A 23,143-nucleotide genomic window follows, 5' to 3' on the forward strand; every position below is an offset into this window, starting at 1 on the left:
CTCCTGCGACAGCACACATCGCTATGTGTGACGCCGCAGGAACGAGGAACCTCTCCTTACCTGCCTCCCGGCCACAATGCGGAAGGAAGGAAGGAGGTGGGCGGGATGTTACGTCCCGCTCAGCTCCGCCCCTCCGCTTCTATTGGGCGGCCGCTCAGTGACGTCGCTGTGACGCCGCACGGACCGCCCCCTTAGAAAGGAGGCAGTTCGCCGGTCACAGCGACGTCGCCGGGCAGGTAAGTATGTGTGACGGGTCTGCGCGATGTTGTGCGGCACGGGCAGCGATTTGCCCGTGTCGCACAACAGATGGGGGCGGGTACCCACGCTAGCGATATCGGGACCGATATCGCAGCGTGTAAAGTAGCCTTAAGGCTAGTTTCACACTTGCGTTGGGCGAAATCCGTTGGGTCCGTTGTTGCGTCGTTTTGACGCAGCCGTTATTTTTGTGTTGTCAACGGATGCAACGGGTCTGTTATTTCACAGGAATCCGTTAGCTGATTCCTGTGAAATAACGGACCCGTTGCATCCGTTTGGCGTCCATTAGGCGTCCGTCTAACGGAATGCGTCGGCTCTGTTTTTGTTGTTGGGCATGCTAAGTAGAAATTAACGGAATCCAGCGGCGGATTCCGTTGTAAAGCACTTTGCAACGGAATCCGCCACCATAGGGATCCATTATAACTATTGACGGATGTAACGGAATCCGCCGCTCGGCGTCATTTTAACGCAAGCAATTAACGTTACATGCTGCGTTCCTTCCGCTCGGCGGAAGCAACGCAGCGTCGGCCAGTAGAAGCAACGCAGGTCCTTTTGGCACAATCCGTCATCCATACAAGTCTATGGGAAACAGCGGAATCCGTTAAAGGATTCCGCTGTTTTCCAAAACGGCGGATTGCAACTGAAGGAAAACAACGCAAGTGTGAAAGTACCCTTAAATTGCTGGAATCTATTAAAAAGAAAAAAAAAGACAATTTGAGTCTAATAAATCCAAGGTGGTTTTCAGTACCAATTATAGCCCTCAGTTTAATTCCATTGTAAAAATCATCAGAAAATACCTTCCTTTGTTGTCACAGAATGATATTTTGAAAAATATTGTGGAAAATAATGATATTGCTTTTGTGGCAAGAAGAGCTCCAACTTTGGCTACATTATTATCACCCAGTATGTTTAAAAATCCCGATAAAATTTCCCCTAATAACTGGTTAAAAACGACAGGATTTTTTAAATGCGGTGCCAACATTTGCAAGTGCTGCGGTTTTGCTAGTAAATCTAAGACATTTACATCTATGTCCAATAAAAAACTGTTTAATGTTTGTTTCTTTATAAACTGCAATACGGAGAATGTAGTGTATCTAATTAATTGCAATATATCCAAACAAATCCAGAAAGGAAAAAGACCGCACTCGACCGCTGTGCCGAAATCCTCTTTATTGGAATATGTGCAGGTTAAAAGGCAAGAGGAGAACAGGCTTCGACTGGTCTACTAGTCCACTAGTGGACCAGTCGAAGCCTAATTTACAGGCGAAACGGCCGTCGTCCCTTGCGAGGAACCTGCACCTAGTTCTCCTACTGCCTTTTAACCTGCACATGTTCCAATAAAGAGGATTTCGGCACAGCGGTCTTTTTCCTTTCTGGATTTGTTTGGATTTACCCCCTGTTTGTGGACGGGCACCCCACATCCAACAGACTTTGCAAGTTGGAGCCACACTCCTAGCGCACGTGCGATTCCGCAAGGTAACACTCAGTGGTGCAGGACTGTTTTTTATATGTTTATTAATTGCAATATATGCCGCATGCAGTATGTGGGTTGCACAATGAACCCCCTTAAAACTAGAATCCGCAAACACTTATCACATGCTAGTAATTTGCCTATGGTTGGTGCATCAGTAGTATCCCGACATTTCTCAAAAAAGCACAATGGCGATTTACGCTGTTTTTCTTTTATGGGCATAGAGCATGTAAAATACCATTGAGAGGGGGAGATTTCCATAAGATTAGTTTCACACTTGCGTTGGGCGAAATCCGCTGGGTCCTTTGCTGCGTCGTTTTGACGCATCCGTTATTTTTGTGGTGTCAACGGATGCAACGGATCCGTTATTTCACAGTAATCCGTTAGCTGATTCCTGTGAAATAACGGACCGTTGCATCCGTTTTGGCGTCCGTTAGGTGTCCGTCTAACGGAATCCGTCGGCTGTTTTTTTTTTCTTTTTTCATTTTTTTTCATTCTGGGCATGCTCAGTAGAAATTAGCGGAATCCATCAGCGGAATCCATTGTTAAGCACTTAGCAACGGAATCCGCTACCATAGGGAACCATTATAAATTTTAACGGAACCAACAGAATCCATTGGTTGGCGTCATTTTGACGCAAGCATTTAACGTTACATTCTGCGTTGCTTCCGCTCGGCGGAAGCAATGGAGCGTCGGCCAACGGAAGCAACGCAGGTACTCTTGGCACAATCCGTCATCAATGCAAGTCTATGGGAAACAGCGGAATCCGTTAACGGATTCCGCTGTTTCCCAAGACAGCGGATTGCGCCAAAAAAAAAAACAACGCAAGTGTGAAAGTACCCTAAAAAAGTGCTTGCTAGAGAAAGCAGGTGGATATTTGAGTTGGGGACTCGCATGCCACAAGGTTTTAATAACCGCTTGGATATCATCATGCACTATTGATGTATATATACAGATAGGTCCAGAAATATTTGGACAGTGACACAAGTTTTGTTATTTTAGCTGTTTACAAAAACATGTTCAGAAATACAATTATATATATAATATGGGCTGAAAGTGCACACTCCCAGCTGCAATATGAGAGTTTTCACATCCAAATCGGAGAAAGGGTTTAGGAATCATAGCTCTGTAATGCATAGCCTCCTCTTTTTCAAGGGACCAAAAGTAATTGGACAAGGGACTCTAAGGGCTGCAATTAACTCTGAAGGCGTCTCCCTCGTTAACCTGTAATCAGTGAAGTAGTTAAAAGGTCTGGGGTTGATTACAGGTGTGTGGTTTTGCATTTGGAAGCTGTTGCTGTGACCAGACAACATGCGGTCTAAGGAACTCTCAATTGAGGTGAAGCAGAACATCCTGAGGCTGAAAAAAAAGAAAAAATCCATCAGAGAGATAGCAGACATGCTTGGAGTAGCAAAATCAACAGTCGGGTACATTCTGAGAAAAAAGGAATTGACTTGTGAGCTTGGGAACTCAAAAAGGCCTGGGCGTCCACGGATGACAACAGTGGTGGATGATCGGCGCATACTTTCTTTGGTGAAGAAGAACCCGTTCACAACATCAACTGAAGTCCAGAACACTCTCAGTGAAGTAGGTGTATCTGTCTCTAAGTCAACAGTAAAGAGAAGACTCCATGAAAGTAAATACAAAGGGTTCACATCTAGATGCAAACCATTCATCAATTCCAAAAATAGACAGGCCAGAGTTAAATTTGCTGAAAAACACCTCATGAAGCCAGCTCAGTTCTGGAAAAGTATTCTATGGACAGATGAGACAAAGATCAACCTGTACCAGAATGATGGGAAGAAAAAAGTTTGGAGAAGAAAGGGAACGGCACATGATCCAAGGCACACCACATCCTCTGTAAAACATGGTGGAGGCAACGTGATGGCATGGGCATGCATGGCTTTCAATGGCACTGGGTCACTTGTGTTTATTGATGACATAACAGCAGACAAGAGTAGCCGGATGAATTCTGAAGTGTACCGCGATATACTTTCAGCCCAGATTCAGCCAAATGCCGCAAAGTTGATCGGACGGCGCTTCATAGTAAGATGGACAATGACCCCAAGCATACAGCCAAAGCTACCCAGGAGTTCATGAGCACCGTCGCAGCTACAGCCACAAAATTTTGCACACTTACACTTCTGGACCCCGAGAGCATCATAGGCTATGTTTTGAGGGGAAATTTTAACCCCGCACTTTACAGTTATTCACCAAAAAACCTGCCTCCATTAAAGCGAATGGAGGTGGGAGCCACAGTGCAGCCAGAACTTCAGAAGAATGTGCAGCCACGCCCTTATATGGAATGTTGGCGTGTCACAATGCAGCCAGGGAAAGAGGCAGACACAGACAGGGAAAGAGGCAGACACAGACAGGGTAAGAGACAGACATTGACAGGGTAAGAGACAGACACAAAGAGACAGACAAAGAGACAGACTGACAGGGAAAGAGACAGACACGGAAAGAGAGGGAAAGAGAGAGACAGGTTAAGAGACAGACACAGACAGGTAAAGAGACAGACAAAAAGACAGACACAGGGAAAGAGACAGACAGGGAAAGAGACAGACAGGGAAAGGGACAGAGATTGATAGACAGGGAAAGAGATAGATAGACAGACAGGGAAATAGACAGAGACAGTCAGAGACAGACAGGGAAAGAGACAGACAGACAAAGAGAGAGAGAGACAGAGAGATATATACAGAGGAGGAGGCAGACAGAGAATGGGAGAGAAACAGAGAGACAATTACTATCCCGGGCAGCGCCGGGTGCTATGTTGTGAGGCGAAATTTTAACCCCACGCGTTCCAATTTACCAATCAATTTTGCCCCTCTCTACATAATGGGGAAAAAGTGAAACGAAAAGTGTTGGGGGCAAATTGACAGTGGCCAGATGTGAACAAGGGGGACTTAAAGAATGAGAGCGATGGCGCCAAAGAGTATACACCGTACAGTTGCTAAGGTGGGGCCCCGACATGGGATACTCACCACACTCGGGGATGTGAACACACACACAAAATGCGCCACACACTACCATGTGCCTGACCACATATACCACCCTCAGCACACATCTCACCACACATACACCAACCTCGCCACATAATCGCCCTAAACACACACAAGTCTGGTATTATCCTTCAAAAATAAAAATCTGATTAATAAGCAGCCAAACTACAAGAACAACAAATGTACCATATAGGAAATACGGCAGCTGTCAGTCACATGACCTGTCTATATGTGTATGTGTGAGCTAATATATACTGTCAAATTAGTGCTTTAGTAAGTCAGTAAAAAGTAGTTAGGAGTGTTCAAATCAAGAAATTGATAAGGGTGACCATACTTTTGCACCGGGCAAATTTTGTTTAAATGCAGATTGCACATTTTTTGTTAGTACAATAAACCTCATTTCAATCCAGAAATATTACTCAGTCCATCAGTTATTAGATATATGAAACTGAAATAGCAAAAACCCAAATTGTTATAAAGAAAAAAGGTTAACATTATTAGGGGTGCCCAAACTTTTTCATATGACTGTATATATATTTATATATATATATATATATATACAGTTAGGTCCAGAAATATTTGGACAGTGACACAATTTTCGCGAGTTGGGCTCTGCATGCCACCACATTGGATTTGAAATGAAACCTCTACAACAGAATTCAAGTGCAGATTGTAACGTTTAATTTGAAGGTTTGAACAAAAATATCTGATAGAAATTGTAGGAATTGTACACATTTCTTTACAAACACTCCACATTTTAGGAGGTCAAAAGTAATTGGACAAATAAACCAAACCCAAACAAAATATTTTTATTTTCAATATTTTGTTGCGAATCCTTTGGAGGCAATCACTGCCTTAAGTCTGGAACCCATGGACATCACCAAACGCTGGGTTTCCTCCTTCTTAATGCTTTGCCAGGCCTTTACAGCCGCAGCCTTCAGGTCTTGCTTGTTTGTGGGTCTTTCCGTCTTAAGTCTGGATTTGAGCAAGTGAAATGCATGCTCAATTGGGTTAAGATCTGGTGATTGACTTGGCCATTGGAGAATGTTCCACTTTTTTGCACTCATGAACTCCTGGGTAGCTTTGACTGTATGCTTGGGGTCATTGTCCATCTGTACTATGAAGCGCCATCCGATCAACTTTGCGGCATTTGGCTGAATCTGGGCTGAAAGTATATCCCGGTACACTTCAGAATTCATCCGGCTACTCTTGTCTGCTGTTATGTCATCAATAAACACAAGTGACCCAGTGCCATTGAAAGCCATGCATGCCCATGCCATCACGTTGCCTCCACCATGTTTTACAGAGGATGTGGTGTGCCTTGGATCATGTGCCGTTCCCTTTCTTCTCCAAACTTTTTTCTTCCCATCATTCTGGTACAGGTTGATCTTTGTCTCATCTGTCCATAGAATACTTTTCCAGAACTGAGCTGGCTTCATGAGGTGTTTTTCAGCAAATTTAACTCTGGCCTGTCTATTTTTGGAATTGATGAATGGTTTGCATCTAGATGTGAACCCTTTGTATTTACTTTCATGGAGTCTTCTCTTTACTGTTGACTTAGAGACAGATACACCTACTTCACTGAGAGTGTTCTGGACTTCAGTTGATGTTGTGAACGGGTTCTTCTTCACCAAAGAAAGTATGCGCCGATCATCCACCACTGTTGTCATCCGTGGACGTCCAGGCCTTTTTGAGTTCCCAAGCTCACAAGTCAATTCCTTTTTTTCTCAGAATGTACCCGACTGTTGATTTTGCTACTCCAAGCATGTCTGCTATCTCTCTGATGGATTTTTTCTTTTTTTTCAGCCTCAGGATGTTCTGCTTTACCTCAATTAAGAGTTCCTTAGACCGCATGTTGTCTGGTCACAGCAACAGCTTCCAAATGCAAAACCACACACCTGTAATCAACCCCAGACCTTTTAACTACTTCATTGATTACAGGTTAACGAGGGAGACGCCTTCAGAGTTAATTGCAGCCCTTAGAGTCCCTTGTCCAATTACTTTTGGTCCCTTTAAAAAGAGGAGGCTATGCATTACAGAGCTATGATTCCTGAACCCTTTCTCCGATTTGGATGTGAAAACTCTCATATTGCAGCTGGGAGTGTGCACTTTCAGCCCATATTATATATATAATTGTATTTCTGAACATGTTTTTGTAAACAGCTAAAATAACAAAACTTGTGTCACTGTCCAAATATTTCTGGACCTAACTGTATATATATATATAGGCGGGTGTTTAAAAGGCTGGACTAGCTATTATGTCTGATAAAGACAGCCCTGGTCTATGTGTCCTGGTTGTACATATGATTAGGGTCCGCACCTCTTCATAGCTAGAACAGCTGTTGAAAATAATTATTGTCACTTTGGCAGGCTCCATGTATTATATGGATGACTGCATTTTCCCCTTTTCTTCCCTTCCTTTATATAGGAAGTCTTTATTATACAGAGAAAGGCTAAACCGTCATTGCCTTTATTTCTGGTTACTGGATCAAACTCTGCAAACACAAGTGACCCCATGCCACATCCCAAAATGCACGGAAAAGATTCTTATTGGTCTTGTAGAACATAACCGTAGCCGGATCACCACATCTCCGTACACTGTGCAGTGGTCAGCTCCTGGCACTTACGCTCCACTGAGCATCCATATGTTCTCAATAGAGAGAGGGGCTCACATACACTTCACATGGGGGCTGTCCACCTGCAGAAACAATAGGCTCAGGTGTTAAAAATTCAACATCTCCAATCTTTCTCTACCCAAATTTCACCTATGGGGGAAGTTTTAGGAGACCCTCATACACATTTAATCTTAAATCTTGGGGTTCAGTGGATAATATGTGTACGCGGTGTGGTCTGGCTGTCTTTATAAAGACTGGGGCTCATCCCACTGAACGCTCATGCTCTTTTCCCATGGGCAAAACAGTAATCAGACAACACAGGGTGAGGGAACCACACATTAGTCAGACTTTATTCGTTCACCAACAGGCAAAAATATATTGTACATACCCAGCAAGAACACAAGATGGTACAAGCGACAGAGTCTCGTCCCTTCGGTGGCCCACCAGGGATTAGAGTCCTCATGACTTCAAGGCTTCCAGGTCCAACTATCTCAGTCCAGCAGCACCCCGCTTTTGCCAGGCACCCACTGAGAAGAAATAGCAGCAAGCTTAGGAAGAAGTTCTGTGATTCCCTAGCTGGAACCGAAGTTCCTCGGCCAGGGGCATGTAGAATAATATGCTGGTGACAGATGCAAGCCTTTTTTTTTTTTTTTTTTTTCAGAATTTTCTCTTTAATAGCTGTCTATTTGCAAATGTATTTTTAAATTTACACAAGCGATAAAAAGTTAAAAAATAAAAATAAAATACAAAAATATTAACATCAATCCACATGCAATGTACAAGAAACAGGTGACTATTTTAAAACTAAATTTACCTTAACTATGAAGTTTTAGAATCCCTTATTCATTTTATAGGTAAAAGTCAGTAAAAACAGTATGGTCAATTTACAATGCTGACAGATATTTTTTTTTCTTCTTCTTTCTTTAACATGTGACGTACATTATTCCTTTCAAGAATAAGGTAGTTTATTTAAAGCACAAATATGCGATTGTGTTGTTTTACAACAGAAATCCCTGTACAAATGGCCTATACTTTATTACTAATAAACACTAATAAAGGGTGCTGAACAGGACATAGGAAAATGATTGAAAACAAATCTAAAATAATAAAAAAAAAAAATATATATATATATATGAGAGGTATGCAATTTACAAAACAAATCAAGAACAGCAAAATCTGCTTAAAATACACTTTTGCTGGTGTGATTTCTTGGTTCATGTATAATCCAACAGTCCATGTATTCTCCATGAATAAAAAAAAATAATTTACATGAATCAGGATAATAATTCTTTAACTGTGGTCTTAATGAATTGCTTTCTCGGGGACAAATCATAGTGCGGATAGCTTTCATTCACCTTTTTGCAGATTTGTTTCATTGTGACAGTTTCCAGATTTGCTTCAGCTAAAAGCTTCTTTATGGTTTCTCGCAGCTCTTCATCGGTAGGTGGTTTATTCACCTTTTTGATGAGTGGTTCATCATCGGAGCTGTTATCCGCACTCTCTGACTGAACAACCTTTTCTTTCTTGGAATTATTTTTACTTATACTAGGAGTACTACTATCGGCTTTTTTTTATGTTTGAAGACTTAGGCTATGTGCGCACTAGAGCAAAATACCCGCGGATTTACCCGCGGATTTGCCGCGGAAATTTCTTGAGAAATGTCTGCAATCTTTGTGCAGACATTTCCCATGAAATTCTATGAGAAAAAAAAAAAGCTGTGCGCACTGGTGCGGATTTTTCTCAAGAAAGTTTCGGTGCGGAAATTTCTCGAGAAACTTTCTTGAGAAAATGAACATGTCCATTAAATCCGCAGGTATCCCGCGGATTTCTGCAGTACAGCCTGCAAAAATCCGCAGGGAACCACCCGCGGGAAAATCGCGGCAATTTCGCGGCAATTCCGCGGTAAATCCGCATTCGGTTTTGCCGCGGATTTTTTCCGGAGTTCAGCAAATCTTCACTCCCAGAAGTTTCTCGAGAAGATTTTCTCGAGAAACTTCACATCTCTAGTGCGCACATAGCCTTAGCAGCTTTCTTACTCTTCGGTGTTGCTTTGGGTTTGGCCTTTTCTTTTTTGGCAACCTTCTTTGGAGGCTCTTCATCTTCCTCATCACTTTCCTTTTCATCAGCTGAAGACTCCTCTTTATCTTTTTGCTCCTCCTCACTGCTAGACTCATCAGTCAAAATTACATTGGATTTACGAGACTTTGATCTTCGGGCAGATCCCGAGCTGCTTCGTTCTTTTTTGCCACCTTTAGGAGACTTGGATTTGGATTTTGGAAGAGGTTTTCCTGTAGACTTTGGCTCCATGAGGAATTTCATTATTCTAGAAACCAATTCACTGTTGGCTCCAGATTTTTCCAGATCAAGCACACCACACATATTTTTTAAGACATCTTTTCTAAACTTCTTAAGCATATCTTCTTTCTTTTTGTATTGGTCGCTGCCTTTTTCAAATGGAAAGCCATTAAACTGACCAATATTTTTCTTTATCATGTTCAGCGTGCCCTGCCGATTGAAAAGCAGTCGATGTAAGAGTCTTAATTCTTCACATTTCTTTTTCTTTAAAAAGAATTGTACCCTTTCAATATCATACAGCTTTTTCCCCTTTCCTTCAGTTAAGACTGGATCTTTTTTCACAACTGACATTTCAAGGCACAATCTTTCCACCTTCTTCTTTTCTCTTTTACCCTCTACAATTAGGCTTTTTTCTTTTTTCTCATCGTCATCCTCTTCATCTTCTTCGTCATCCTCTTCATCATCATTTTCTTCTCCTTCACTTCCATTTGCAGCCTCATCTTCTACTTGCTCTTCTGTGGCCTGCTCCACAGTCTCAGATTCCTCCATAAGAATGTCTGATGTAGCAGCTGACGACATGTTTCTTACCCTGGACTCCGGTCGGCGTGAAATGGCGCAGCGGGAAGATGAGAAGAAACAGATTTACAAATGGAAACGACTAGAAGATTCCGCTAGCCCCGAGACTTATACTGAGCTACGAGCAGCTTACGGCTCCGGTACACCGACTCCAGACACGGTTCCCACCGGGAGAGCAGCTTATAGATGGGGGAGATAATATTTACTTATTTTTATTTAAAATGGCGGTGTAAGAGCAAAGCGGGAAAGCTACAACCAACCACAGGCGGAGAGGAGGAGCCGATGCAAGCCTTTTTATACCATTCCGTTCTCTTACAAGATTGGTGGAGATGGCTGCTCTCTCCTTGGTCACAAGTTCAATCCAACTGCATAATTTTCCTATGAACTATGCAGTCAGAAGGGCTGAGGCAATACACATTTATAAACAATAAGGCTCCAATCAGTCTGGGAAGAGACAATGGTTAACTTCTCTTGATTTAACAAACAATAGGACCCATACGTCTGGCCTAAGTAAGGGGTACTTCACACACAGCGAGATCGCTACTGAGATCGCTGCTGAGTCACGTTTTTTGTGACCTCATTAGCGATCTCGCTGTGTGTGACACTGAGCAGCAATCTGGCCCCTGCTGTGAGATCGCTGCTCGTTACACACAGCCCTGGTTCGTTTTTTTATTGTTACTCTGATAAGCACACATCGCTGTGTGTGACAGCGAGAGAGCAACAATCCTGAATGTGAAGGGAGCAGGAGCCGGCATCTGACAGCCTGCGGTAAGCTGTAACCAAGGTAAACATCGGGTAACCAAGGTGGTTGGCAACCATACCCGATGTTTACCTTAGTTACCAGTGTCCGCAGCTTCCAGACACCGGCTCCGTGCAAGCGCAGCGTCGCTTGCACGTCGCTGCTGGCTGGGGGCTGGTCACTGGTCGCTGGTGAGATCTGCCTGTTTGACAGCTCACCAGTGACCATGTAGCGATGCAGCAGCGATCCTGACCAGGTCAGATCGCTGGTCGGATCGCTGCTGCATCGCTAAAGTGTGAAGGTACCCTTAGAATAGTTCACCCTCACACAAGTAGCCAAACATTGTGTCCTCACATGCAGACCCTAAGACCTGCACCTAGTGGAGAACCCTGATCTGGGTGGCACCTCAATATGAAGGCAGGCGATTTGAGGATGGCATTAACTTACCAAAACCATTGAATTGAGGTTCCTTGGACCCACCAGTGGAAATAATTCTGAGGGTCCACTCACCATCTTTAAGGACATATATATGTGAATCACTAATCTTCTACTAAGGGCAGGTGCAAACGGACGTATTTTTAGTCCAAGTCCGATCTGACAAAATATTGGATTACGCTCGGACCAAAGTTAAGGCCGTGCGTATATTAGATTTTTTCCTCAGACAGTGTCTGCCTAAGTAAAAAAAAATGCTGCTGACCTGTGTTTGATCCAATATTTGGACTGCACTCTGCCATGCAAGTCAATGAGTGTGTGGAAATCATCAGGCTGTACTCGGAGGTCATCTGAGTACAGTCCAATTTCTAAAGGCGCTGACACAATGGAGAAGATGGAGAAATGTTGTTTTCCATTTTCTCTCAGAGTGTGCTCCAATTCTCTTATGAGGGACAACCAGATCACAGTAAGCTGACACTCTGATCAGATTTTGATCAGAGTCTCATTTGCAAAAATCAGCTCTAAATAAAACTGTCTTCTTCTCAACCTGGACGATCTTTTGGTACTTCCATAGGAGAGATGTATGAAGGAGGGAAGATATAAGACATTCTGCTGCAAGTTCTGCTGAAATGACAGAGTTCTGCATAGAACCTTATGAGCACCAACTGTCATCTCCTATCTCAGTAATGGGAAAACCTGTAGAATTTTTGAGAATGAATGATCAGCCCAGGAGGAGTAAGAAGCGGATTTCTCTGATAAGATATATTACAAAGTTTCTTATTTTCACGTGTATTATTGATTTATGGAGGATAAAAATTAAAGCGATGGTTACTCGTTAAAGACTAGATTTGTCTCATCTACTGTAAAGCCACAGAGGGAATCACAATAATAGTATTTTGCTAGCATGATATGTAAGACAAGGTTAGATGCAAGATAAGGGGAAATTACAACACGCCGTGATTAGATCTTAGGTTTGGGACACAAGAACCAATTCAAAAAGCCTTCAGGAAAGGAAGATATCGGAATCTCATCTGTTAGGTCAGACTGGAGACCAGATAGAGGAGGAAACAATTTAGCCGTGTACAAGTTGAGGTAACAGAAGATAAGATCAATGCAAGTCAGTCCCGTCAATCACAATGACACATCAGGATCCATTTTGTAGATATGAGTATAGGCCGCTTTACACGTACGAGCGACCGCTAATGAGCGATAATACTCACCATATCGTTGCTCGTTGACATGCTGTCCAGTTCCCAAATATCGATGCTTTTTCAGGACACAGATTGTTCGTTGTTCTGGCGGCAGCACACATCGCTATGTGTGACACCGCAGGAACGAGGAACCTCACCGTACCTGCGGCCGCCGGCAATGAGGAAGGAAGGAGGTGGGTGGGATGTTCGTCCCGCTCATCTCCACCCCTCCGCTTCTATTGGATGTCCACTTAGTGACGTCGCTGTGACACCGAACGAACTCCCCCCCTAGAAAGGAGGCGGGTCGCCGGTCACAGTGAAGTCGCTAGGCTGGTAAGTCCGTGTGACGGGTCCAAGCGATGTTGTGCGCCACAGGCAGCGATTTGCCCGTGACGCACAACCGATGGAGGCGGGCACGCACGCTAGCCATATCGGTAACGATATTGCAGCTTGTAAAGCGGCCTTTAATCTAAATTTTTATGAAGAATCTGGATGTAAAGAGCAAGAAAGGTTAACCAACATGATTTTGGTATTTTCGTTTCACTCGTGGCCTACTCTACAACTAGCAGACCCCATAAGTAGGTTTCCTGAGGTTGCCAAGGGCAAGCAAGCTCTGACATCTTTCTAGGTTTATCCGATGCTGCTTCTGATTATGGTCCCTTATTTCCATGATTGCATAGTGTAGTGGGTTGGCTCCGGTGTCTCCTGGTTAGGTCGAGAGGCCAGATATTAGCAAATAGGTGTTTGTCAAAGTTGGGTGCCACTTCTTTTATCTACTCATAGAGTAATATAATATGCATGAGTAGGGATGAAAAAGGTGTGCTATGTCATATAGTTCTGCTGTGTCATGTAATTGAAACTGCAGCCCAGGCTAGTACTATGTCAGTTTGAATAAATATATCTCCCAAGACCTGTGTCTAAACTGACAGAGGAGCTGTATCATACTGGTGATGTCAGAGAAGGGCTGTAACAGAAGAAATAAATATTCTCTTCAGCTGACTACGCACACGCCGAGTACTGAGGCTGGAGAAAAAATTCTTTGTACTCAGTCAATCAAAAAGATCAAGGGAGAATATTTATTTTTTCTCATGTCACAGCCCTTATCAGGCAGCTCATTGGTGCGTGTGCTTAGTATACACTTCCTCTGTCAGTCGAGACACAGGTCTCGGGAGTTGTGTTTCTTCAGACTGCAGCCCGTCCTGACATGTGACTAGGATGGGCTGCATTTTGAATTAGATGATGAGGACAATTTTATTACATTTGTTTATGAACCTATTTAAGCTCACCATATACTTCTATTAATGTTGGCCATGCCTGCCAATGTTTTTTTTTTTTTATTTGTTTTATTGACATGTGTTACTTAATTACATAAAAAAGTGAATGTTTGCTAGACAAGCTACTCTTTACAAGGAGAACCCAGGAGAAAATGTATTTCTTCTCATGTCACATCCCTTCTCAGGCTGCTTACCGGTATGTGTGTTTAGGACACGCTTCCTCTGTCAGTTGAGGCACAGGTCTTGGGAGTTGTGTTTCTTCAAACTGCAGCCCATACTGACATGTAACTAGGATGGGCTGCATTTTGAATTACATGATGGAGATTATTTTATTACATTTATTTATGAATTTATGTAAGCTTGCCATATGCTTTAGATTAATGTGAGACAAACTCACCAATGTTTTGTTTTTTTATAAATATATTTTATTGACAACTGTTGCGTAACAATTACATAAAAAAAAACAATGTTTGCTAGACAAACTACTGTTTACAAGGAGAACCAAAGAGAAAATGTATTTATTCTCATATCACAGCCCTTCTCAGGCAGCTCATTGGTTACATGTGTTTAGTATACACTTCCTCTGTCAGTTGAGACACAGCTCTCAGGAGTTGTGTTTCTTCAGACTGCAGCCCATCCTTACAGAACCAAGGAAGACATTTCTTCTCATATCACAGTCCTTCTCAGGCAGCTCACCGTTACCTATGCCTAGTATACACTTTCGCTGTCAGTCGAGACACAGTTCTCGGGAGTTGTGTTTCTTCAGACTGCAGCCTGTCCTGACATGTGACTAGGATGGGCTGCATTTTGAATTAGATGATGAGGACAATTTTGTTACATTTGTTTATGAATCTATTTAAGCTCACCATATACTTCGATTAATGTTGGCCAAACCTGCCAATGTTTTTTTTTTGTCTATTTGTTTTATTGACATCTGTTACTTAATTACATAAAAAATGAATGTTTGCTAAACAAACTACTCTTTAAAAGGAGAACCCAGGAGAAAATTTATTTCTTCTCATGTCACAGCCCTTCTCAGGCAGCTCACCATTACGTGTGCTTAGTATACGCTTCCTGTGTCAGTTGAGACACAGTTCTTGGGAGTTGTGTTTCTTCAGACTGCAGCCCATACTGACATGTGACCAGGATGGGCTGCAGTTTGAATTACATGATAGAGATAACTTTATTACATTTGCTTATGAATCTATTTAAGCTTGCCATATGCTTTAGATTAATGTGAGACAAACTCACCAATCTTTTTTTATATATATATATATATATATATATTTTTTTTTTTTTTGACAATTGTGGCGTTACAATTACATAAAAAGTCAATGTTTGCTAGACATACTACTGCTTACAAGGAGAACCAAGGAGAATATTCTCATGTCACAGCCCTTCTCAGGCAGCTCACTGTTACGTGTGCTTAGTATACACTTCATCTGTCAGTTGAGACACAGGTCTTGGGAGTTGTGTTTCTTCAGACTGCAGCCATCCTAATAAAGCCAAGGAAAAAAAAATATTTCTTCTCATATCACAGCCCTTCTCAGGCATTTCACCGTTACGTGTGCTTAGTATACACTTCCTCTGTCATTGAGACACAGGTCTTGGGAGCTATGTTTCTTCAGACTGCAGCCCATCCTAATTGAACCAAGGAAAAAAAATATTTCTTCTCATATCACAGCCCTTCTCAGGCAGCTCACCGTTACGTGTGCTTAGTATACACATCCTCTGTCAGTTGAGACACAGGTCTTGGGAGTTGTGTTTCTTCAGACTGCAGCCCATCCTGACATGTGACTAGGATGGGCTGCAGTTTGAATTATATGATAGGGATGATTTTATTACATTTGTTTGTCAACTTATGAAACTTTCCATATACTTTAAGATTAATGTTGACCAAATCCGCCAATGTTTTTTTTAATTCATTTTATTCTTGCTTAACAATTACATGAAAAACCCGTCAATGTTTTCTAATCTACCGTTTACAGCACATTCCTGACTCTCCATCAATGGCAAATGACACAACATGGCCAATTCTTTTGTTCATGGAGTTTATCAAGTGGTATCTGGTAGTCCTCACGCTCAATTAATTTCATAAGGCGGTGAAACCTCTGTGGGTGCATAGATCCTGTTTTATGCATTTATTGCTTTATTGAGGGATTTCTTTCAGATACACATTAGAGTAGAGCATATAAGCAATACACAGTTATGCACCAAATGTCGCGCAGACATATTAGTTATTGACTAAGTGCTTATGTAATGTCCAAATGACCTGTGAATAAAGTTACAAGCCTGTGTTATGTTACCTGGGCTTCGTCCCAGAAATGGGGGCCAAGGAGATCCTATCAGTCTTGATTTGAGGTTCTGTGGTGGTTGTGGTCGTGGATAGGTTTGTAGTAACATTATATTGCCTGCTGGTATGCTGCCAGATACTTTCTGTAGTAAAATGTCCAAGAAGCCAGGAAGGACTACTAAATACTGCAGGCAATAAAAAAATCAGATCAGGAAAAACAAAACATTTTCTCTAGCGCCACCTAGTGTAAAAATAACTTGAAAATCGAACAGTTTTAAAGTGTACACCTGCTACCACTTTTGTGATCCATAGGATTGGGTATAACTTTATGATCACTTTAAAGAACCCTATTTGAATAGTGTGGTGATCCATCATGAGTATGGCACACTAGGTACGGGGAAGTACCAAGCGCACGGTGAAAGGAAGGAAAACCCTGTGTCTAGGTGTCAGGTGACCCCTGACCATACCTACTGCTGGTCCCTGGGGTCCCTCTCCACCCTAGATAGGTTCCACACCTATGCGCCTAGTCGGATACCTGACACTAGTGCTGGGCCCTAAATAGGGAACGGATGGGATGAGCTCTTTGTCAACCCCACTAAACAACTATAGAAGACACAAGGGGGACACACAGGGGGAAAAGCATGGACAACTTATCCACAGATGACACAGGTAGGAGTTCAGCAGAGCTTACAACATCGATACTACATACCACAGAGGAGTACAAGCCACCTGCTTGAAACCTTGGCTTGAAGGACGGGAAAATATCACCAGCACTAATCCAAAGGAAGGAAGCGGTATATAAACACCAAGAGAATGCTGATAATCAACAGCTGGGTGGAAGGCGAGCTCATGCTGGGTCCAAAAGGGAGAGAGATGGATTCAGTAGGAAAGCTACCTATACCAATGAATACGGACAGCAGGAACAATGGAAAGTCAGGGAGCATTCTGTGCAGCCAAATGTTGTGACCTTCTATGGCCGGAAACCTCATGATTGTCTGTCACACGTGACAGAGTAGTGCTGTTCCATTTATTCTTATGAGAGTGCCTAGGACCAGCAGAACGCAGCGCTCGGACATCTCCAATGGTCCCATTAAGGCTGGACTCACACGAGTGTATGACATCCGATGCGACAGCAACAGATGCGATATACTAATGACTCCCGGCTCACGCTCGCAGCAGAGCCGAGTGTCAAGCGACTGTGACCCGATCTTGCAGCTGTGAAGCTGAGGGCGGGCGCTGCGGAGGAGAGGGAGGGGTTAATCCCCATATCTCCTCCATTGTCAGCCTGTGCGTATATCGCACTGCACTGGGATAACATCCAAGTGCAGCCGATGTTTCTCTCGCACCCATTCACTTGAACGGGTGCGAGTGATACGGCTCTTGCAGACAATCGCAGCATGCTGCCGCTTTTCTCGCATCCAGAATCTGGATGAAAAGCTGCCCAACTGCTCTCCCTCATTGACTAGCATTGGTCAGAGTGCAGTGCAAGATTTTCTCGCATTGGATTCGTCTGATTTCAACGCTCGTGTGAGCGTGCCCTAAGAATGAGTGGAGCGGCCTTTGCTCCATTCACACTGGGCTCTTCAGAGCCCCAGATCTTGGGATCCGTGGTTAAGGGTAGGTTCACACTTCCGTTAAATTGTATCAGTCACAATCCGCTGCTCTGGTAAACAACGGAATCTGTTTGGCGGATTCCGTTGTTCCCATAGACTTGTATGAGCGGCGGATTGTCACTGATGATGCTGCGTTGCAGCCTCCACCCGACTGACTGCAGGGCGGAAGGAACACAGCCTGTAACGTTTTTTGAGCAGCACAATCCGTAGGATTTTGCTGCGCATGCTCTCTCTGGCTCCCTGCACACGTAACCAGGATACACATCGGGTTACTAAGCAATGCGCTTTGGTTAGTTACCCAATATTTACACTGGATACGTGTGCAGGGAGGCCGATACTTCCCCGCTCGGCTCCGCCCCCTCCCGCACTCCGCATGTGTACACACACACTCACACACACACCCACACACTCACCTGTTCCCAGCCCTGCAGTCCCCGCGGCACTGACGTCCTCAGCGCCATGGCCCCGCTCGGCTCCACCCCCTCACGCTCCGCCCCCCTCGCGCTCCGCCTCCCCGCACACAACGGAGTCCGACATGAATTCTGTTCTTTGTCGTCCGTTGTACAACGCATCCGTCACATGCGTAAAGCATTGCATGTGACTGATGCAAAACAACGGAAATGTGAACCTAGCCTAAGGGATAACTTTCATACTTCATAACACCCCTTACACCAGTTCAAACCTAGCCAGTTTTTGCTCTTAGTTCCGGTTGGTCTCCTGATTATTCAGTTGTTTCTTTTTCCTACATTAGCGGCGTATCAAGGGGTTGCTCGGTGCAAACAAGTACTAAATTATTGATCGGTGGTATCTGTGTCACATGGAGTTTTGTACAAACTTCACCAACTGTCATGGCGGCGTCAGACTCTGTTCACATTGTAGATTCTGACACTCCGCCCAATGGTTTCTCTGGTGTCTCTGATCAACACAGGCAGACTCGCTTATCGACCTGCTGTGTGCTCAGTTATAGTCAGGCAAGCAAAAGTTAACCTCTGCTTGTTAGTCTCCTTTGATCACATGTTGTGAGGAAGCCAATCATATCTGCTCCTCTCATACTTAACCTGCATGAAATTTTCAACCCATGCCAGCTATAGGTTATATTTTGTTGATCTGTTTGTACTAGTGTCCCAGACTATCTGGAAAATTTAGTTTTTTTGCCTGGAGTCATTGTGGAGTTTACCCGTCATCTTGGTGTTTCCTCCCTGCTCTTGTTTTCCTCCTCATCTTTCATAGTTTTATACATCTGTGAGCGCGTGCTGTGTGACAGTTTTGGTTTCACCTGTCTAGTTTTATGGGTTTAAATGCACTCCTGTCTTGATCCCTCCTGGGGAAGGAAGAGGGGGTATCAGATCATGGCTGCTTAGGAGCAGGGCCAGGAAAGAGACTCAGGCATCCCTACCTTTAGGGGTAAATCTGAGTCTAGGGATAGTGTAGGCTCCCCTAGCCGGAGGGTCAGCTTAGGAGCCCAGTTTCCTGCTATCTCCATAGTCATTGTGACATTATAGCTGGCCACACTTACATTTTCAGCATGAACCCATTTGTTGTATTGTCAAAGCAGGTGCAGGCCCTGTCTCATCAGGTTGCTGAATTAAAGAGGACGGTACAGCAACAAGCGCCACACTGGCACAATCCATGTTGGCGCCTCCCCACCTTTAGGGGTATCCCTGAGACAGGGAATAGCATAGGGCCCCCTAGCCTGAGGGTCAGCTTAGGAACCCCAGTTTCCTGCTATCCCCATAGTTATTATGACAATTCAAGCACTGTGAGCATCTCCTATGAGTAGAATGAAGAATTTTTATCCCAAACGGCACTTTTTCATCCCCAAAATGGAGCCGCATGTCATACTGAACTGCCACTATTGATTCTCTGTTAGCAGCCCCATAGGGAATGGAGCGGCAGTCAAGCAATGTGCATTACTGCTCCATTCTAAAGGGAATAAAAGTGTAGATCGTGCAGTACCCAGTGGTTGGACCTTTGCCGATCAATACGTTTTGGTGGGATTTTGAGGCTCTAGATACATTTCATTATTTGGTCATTAATTGTTGAGTGTGCGCGGGGCAGATATATGGGAACATCAGAGATTGATGTAAATGTTCCCAATCGGTATATAGCACTATCAAATATTTTCGGAAAAGGGAACATAAGGGCGGCACTGTGGCTCAGTGGTTAGCACTGTACAGTGGACAGCATGGTGGCTCAGTGGTTAGCACTGTAATCTTGCAGCGCTGGGGTCCTGAGTTCAACTCCCACCAAGGACAACATCTGCAAGGAGTTTGTGTGGGTTTCCTCCGGGTTCTCCGGTTTCCTCCCACACTCCAAAGACATACAGATAGGGACCTTAGATTGTGAGCCCCAATGGGGACAGCGTTGCCAATGTATGTAAAGCACTGTGGAATTAATAGCGCTATATAAATGAATAAATATTATTATTATATATATAATTGGTGATGCTAACGTTAACCTTATCCTTTCAGGCTGATGCAGCGACCAGCTTCCTGCGAGCGGCCAGGGCTGGAAACCTGGATAAAGCGCTGGACCATCTGCGGAATGGAGTGGATATAAATACATGTAATCAGGTAAAACGCACCCTAGCCATAATATAAAACATATAGCACGCTTTATACACTCATGTTCTGTCTGTAGAAATAGAGGCGATCCAAAAGTTTTTCCCGTCTTCAAGCTCATGGTATAGATGGTCTCCAGACCGTTTACCGGCAGAATAGAACTTTTACAACCACCAATATCCAGTAGCACTGGTTTTCTTCTTCGCTGTTGGACATCCGGTTTAGCCTCATGACATCCCCGGCTTTGTAGCTAATTCACATAATAATTTACGCGTGTCCCGGCTCATACGTAGATCTGTGGAAACTACCCTACAATCACAATACTCCGCCCTCCGGAAGAGACTCATATGATTTACCCTCTCGTCTACAAATAAGGTTTCAAAAAGACCCAAATACTTATCTTTCTACATTACTGTTTATACTTTTTTTGCCCTGAATCCAAAACCATGAGCGGAAAAAATCTCCGTACTATCTGTACTAATTAACACAAGCAAAAGAAGTTCCTAAAGTTCCTGAAATGTAGGCTTCAAAGATCTAGACCAGAAACTGCCAAACTTTTTCAGTATGAGATATTGTTTTGTAGTGTTAGGTGGACTATCAATGGACCACAATTTTTGGATATCCCTTTTTTCTGGTTCCTTAGTTGCCCCATGACAGTGATAAGTAGAAATTTATTCTACGCCCCCAACTGTGCATTCTTCATATATTACCATATTACTCTCCCCTTCCACTAGGGTTGATTTGAGAAGTCAAGGACTAAGTGACTCGCAAACCATCTAAGAACGCCGACTAAGACCCATGGACGTAACTTACGAGATGGTTGTTTGCCAAACCAGGAAGAGAACAGAATATTAGCCTGATTTTGAGGTCTACCGATCCCTTCACTGAGGTTTACCGGTAGATGACCGTATTCTGTTAGGCTCGTAGTGATTTACACAACATAGAATTATCTTTCCCAAACGGCAAAGTAGACATTATAACAAAATCTGGTCTTCCTCCATAAGTTCCCACTTCAGTGACACAACCATTGCAGGTTCAGCCGGCACCTTTAGGTCTTCTGGAGAATATCGGGCGTGTGGGAAAGGTCCAGCCTCATATGTCCTGTGATCCTGAGGGGGAGATATGTGGTCAGACCTGTCCCACAGGCCGTGTATTCTGCCCGACCTCACCGTGCCTTCTGACCTTTCTTCTCAACCAACACCGTGAAGTCGGATATGTCTTGTCTACCAGCCCAGATTTCATCTCCTGATCGTCTAATTCACAATTCACCATTACTTACTGTTGAACTTTTCATTCTGGTCTTGTGAAGGTAAAAAATGTGTAACTTTATTTCTCAGAAAGCTCCTTGTTTGAGGTCTTCCATAAAAAAGATCCCTATTTGAAAGCGGGCTTCTACCGTAGAAGGGGTTGGTGGAGGGCGTCCATGCATTATACATCCTTAGAACTTACTGATTTCATTGGGGCTGTGCAAGACAAATCACCTATTTTTTGAGCTGGATATGAGCTTCCCACATAAGTTAGTTACTAATTGATTTTAAGTCTGTTTTGGGTATTTTTTTTTCTGTTAAAGGGTTTTACCAGCCAAAAAAAGGGAACAGTTTTTGCTCCTATTTTATTCCCACTGTTCTCCTGAGAATTCTGTTTTTTCTTTTTTATAAATCTGCCAACTGGTTCAAGAAATATGGGCCTTTTTATTTAGTTCTACCTTCTATGGGCTTTACTTAGGGGGCGTGGCTCACAGGGTTGTTATGCAGATCAGCCTAAAGACACACCCCCAGAGAATCCTGTAAGCCACGCCTTCTTATAGAACCATAAAAATTTACATTAAACAAGAAGTCCCATATCTCTGGAACCGTATTGCGGATTTAAAAAAAATTAAAATGGAATATTCAGTGGAGCAGCGGGAATACAACAAGAGCAAATACTGGCCACTTTTGACATGGTGACAGGTCCTCTTTAAAAAGCTTTGACTAGTTAAAAATAATACAAGAAGGAATACTCAGCATCATAGATCCCCCACATCGGTCCCTGCTGGTTTCTTCTTCCTGGTTCAGTCCTTAACACATCAGAAATACCTGGATATGCCTGTTCAGCCAATCAGTTGCCACAGCTATGACCCGCTTCAGCTCCAGATTGGTAGTCATTTCTGACCATTCCTAGTGTGTTGGTGTTAGGTGCCCATTGCACACTACGACTTCGCAAGCCGATGCTGCGATGCCGAGCACGATAGTCCTCGCCCCTGTCGCAGCTGGGATATCATGGTGATAGCTGCCGTAGCGAACATTATTGCTACGGCAGCTTCACATGCACTCACCTGCCCTGCGACGTCACTCTGGCCGGCGACCCGCCTCCTTCCAAAGGGGGCGGGTCGTGTGGCATCACACGGCCGGCGGCCAATAGAAGCGGAGGGGCGGAGATGAGCGGGATGTAAACATCCCGCCCACCTCCTTCCTTCCGCATTGCAGACGGGGCGCAGGAAGGAGATGTTCCTCCCTCCTGCGACTTCATACACAGCGATGTGTGCTGCCGCAGGAACGAGGAACAACATCGTACCATCGCAGCAGCCAAAATAATGAAAATGACCAACATTACACTGATCATACGATACCGACGCTTTTGCGCTCGGTAATCGTAGTTAAAATGATTTACACACTACGATGACGAGAGCGACGCCGGAAGTGCATCACTTTCGATTTGACCCCACCGACATCGCACCTGCGATGTCATAGTGTGCAAAGGGCCCCTTAGTATCAAGAAGAAAAGACCAGGGAGGACCTCGTGGGTGAGTTATCAATTATTTTATCATCTTGATGTCACACTAGGTACG

At 43.7% G+C, this 23,143-nt stretch overlaps 1 protein-coding gene and 1 pseudogene across 6 annotated transcripts in view; one reads left to right on the forward strand and one right to left on the reverse strand.

The window, feature by feature from the left end:
- Positions 1 to 23,143, forward strand: part of ANK1 (ankyrin 1) — a 412,403-nt gene that overhangs the window by 200,493 nt on the left and 188,767 nt on the right. For all 6 annotated transcript variants that reach the window (XM_075346407.1, XM_075346412.1, XM_075346408.1 and 3 more), the window contains exon 3: positions 20,227 to 20,328. In XM_075346407.1, coding sequence (XP_075202522.1) covers positions 20,227 to 20,328 — 102 coding nt within the window. The remainder of the gene's footprint in view (positions 1 to 20,226; positions 20,329 to 23,143) is intronic.
- On the reverse strand, positions 8,534 to 10,273 carry LOC142301972 (protein DEK-like; annotated as a pseudogene).

This window comes from Anomaloglossus baeobatrachus, chromosome 4, assembly GCF_048569485.1.
Source record: "Anomaloglossus baeobatrachus isolate aAnoBae1 chromosome 4, aAnoBae1.hap1, whole genome shotgun sequence".
NCBI classification, from domain to species: domain Eukaryota; kingdom Metazoa; phylum Chordata; class Amphibia; order Anura; family Aromobatidae; genus Anomaloglossus; species Anomaloglossus baeobatrachus.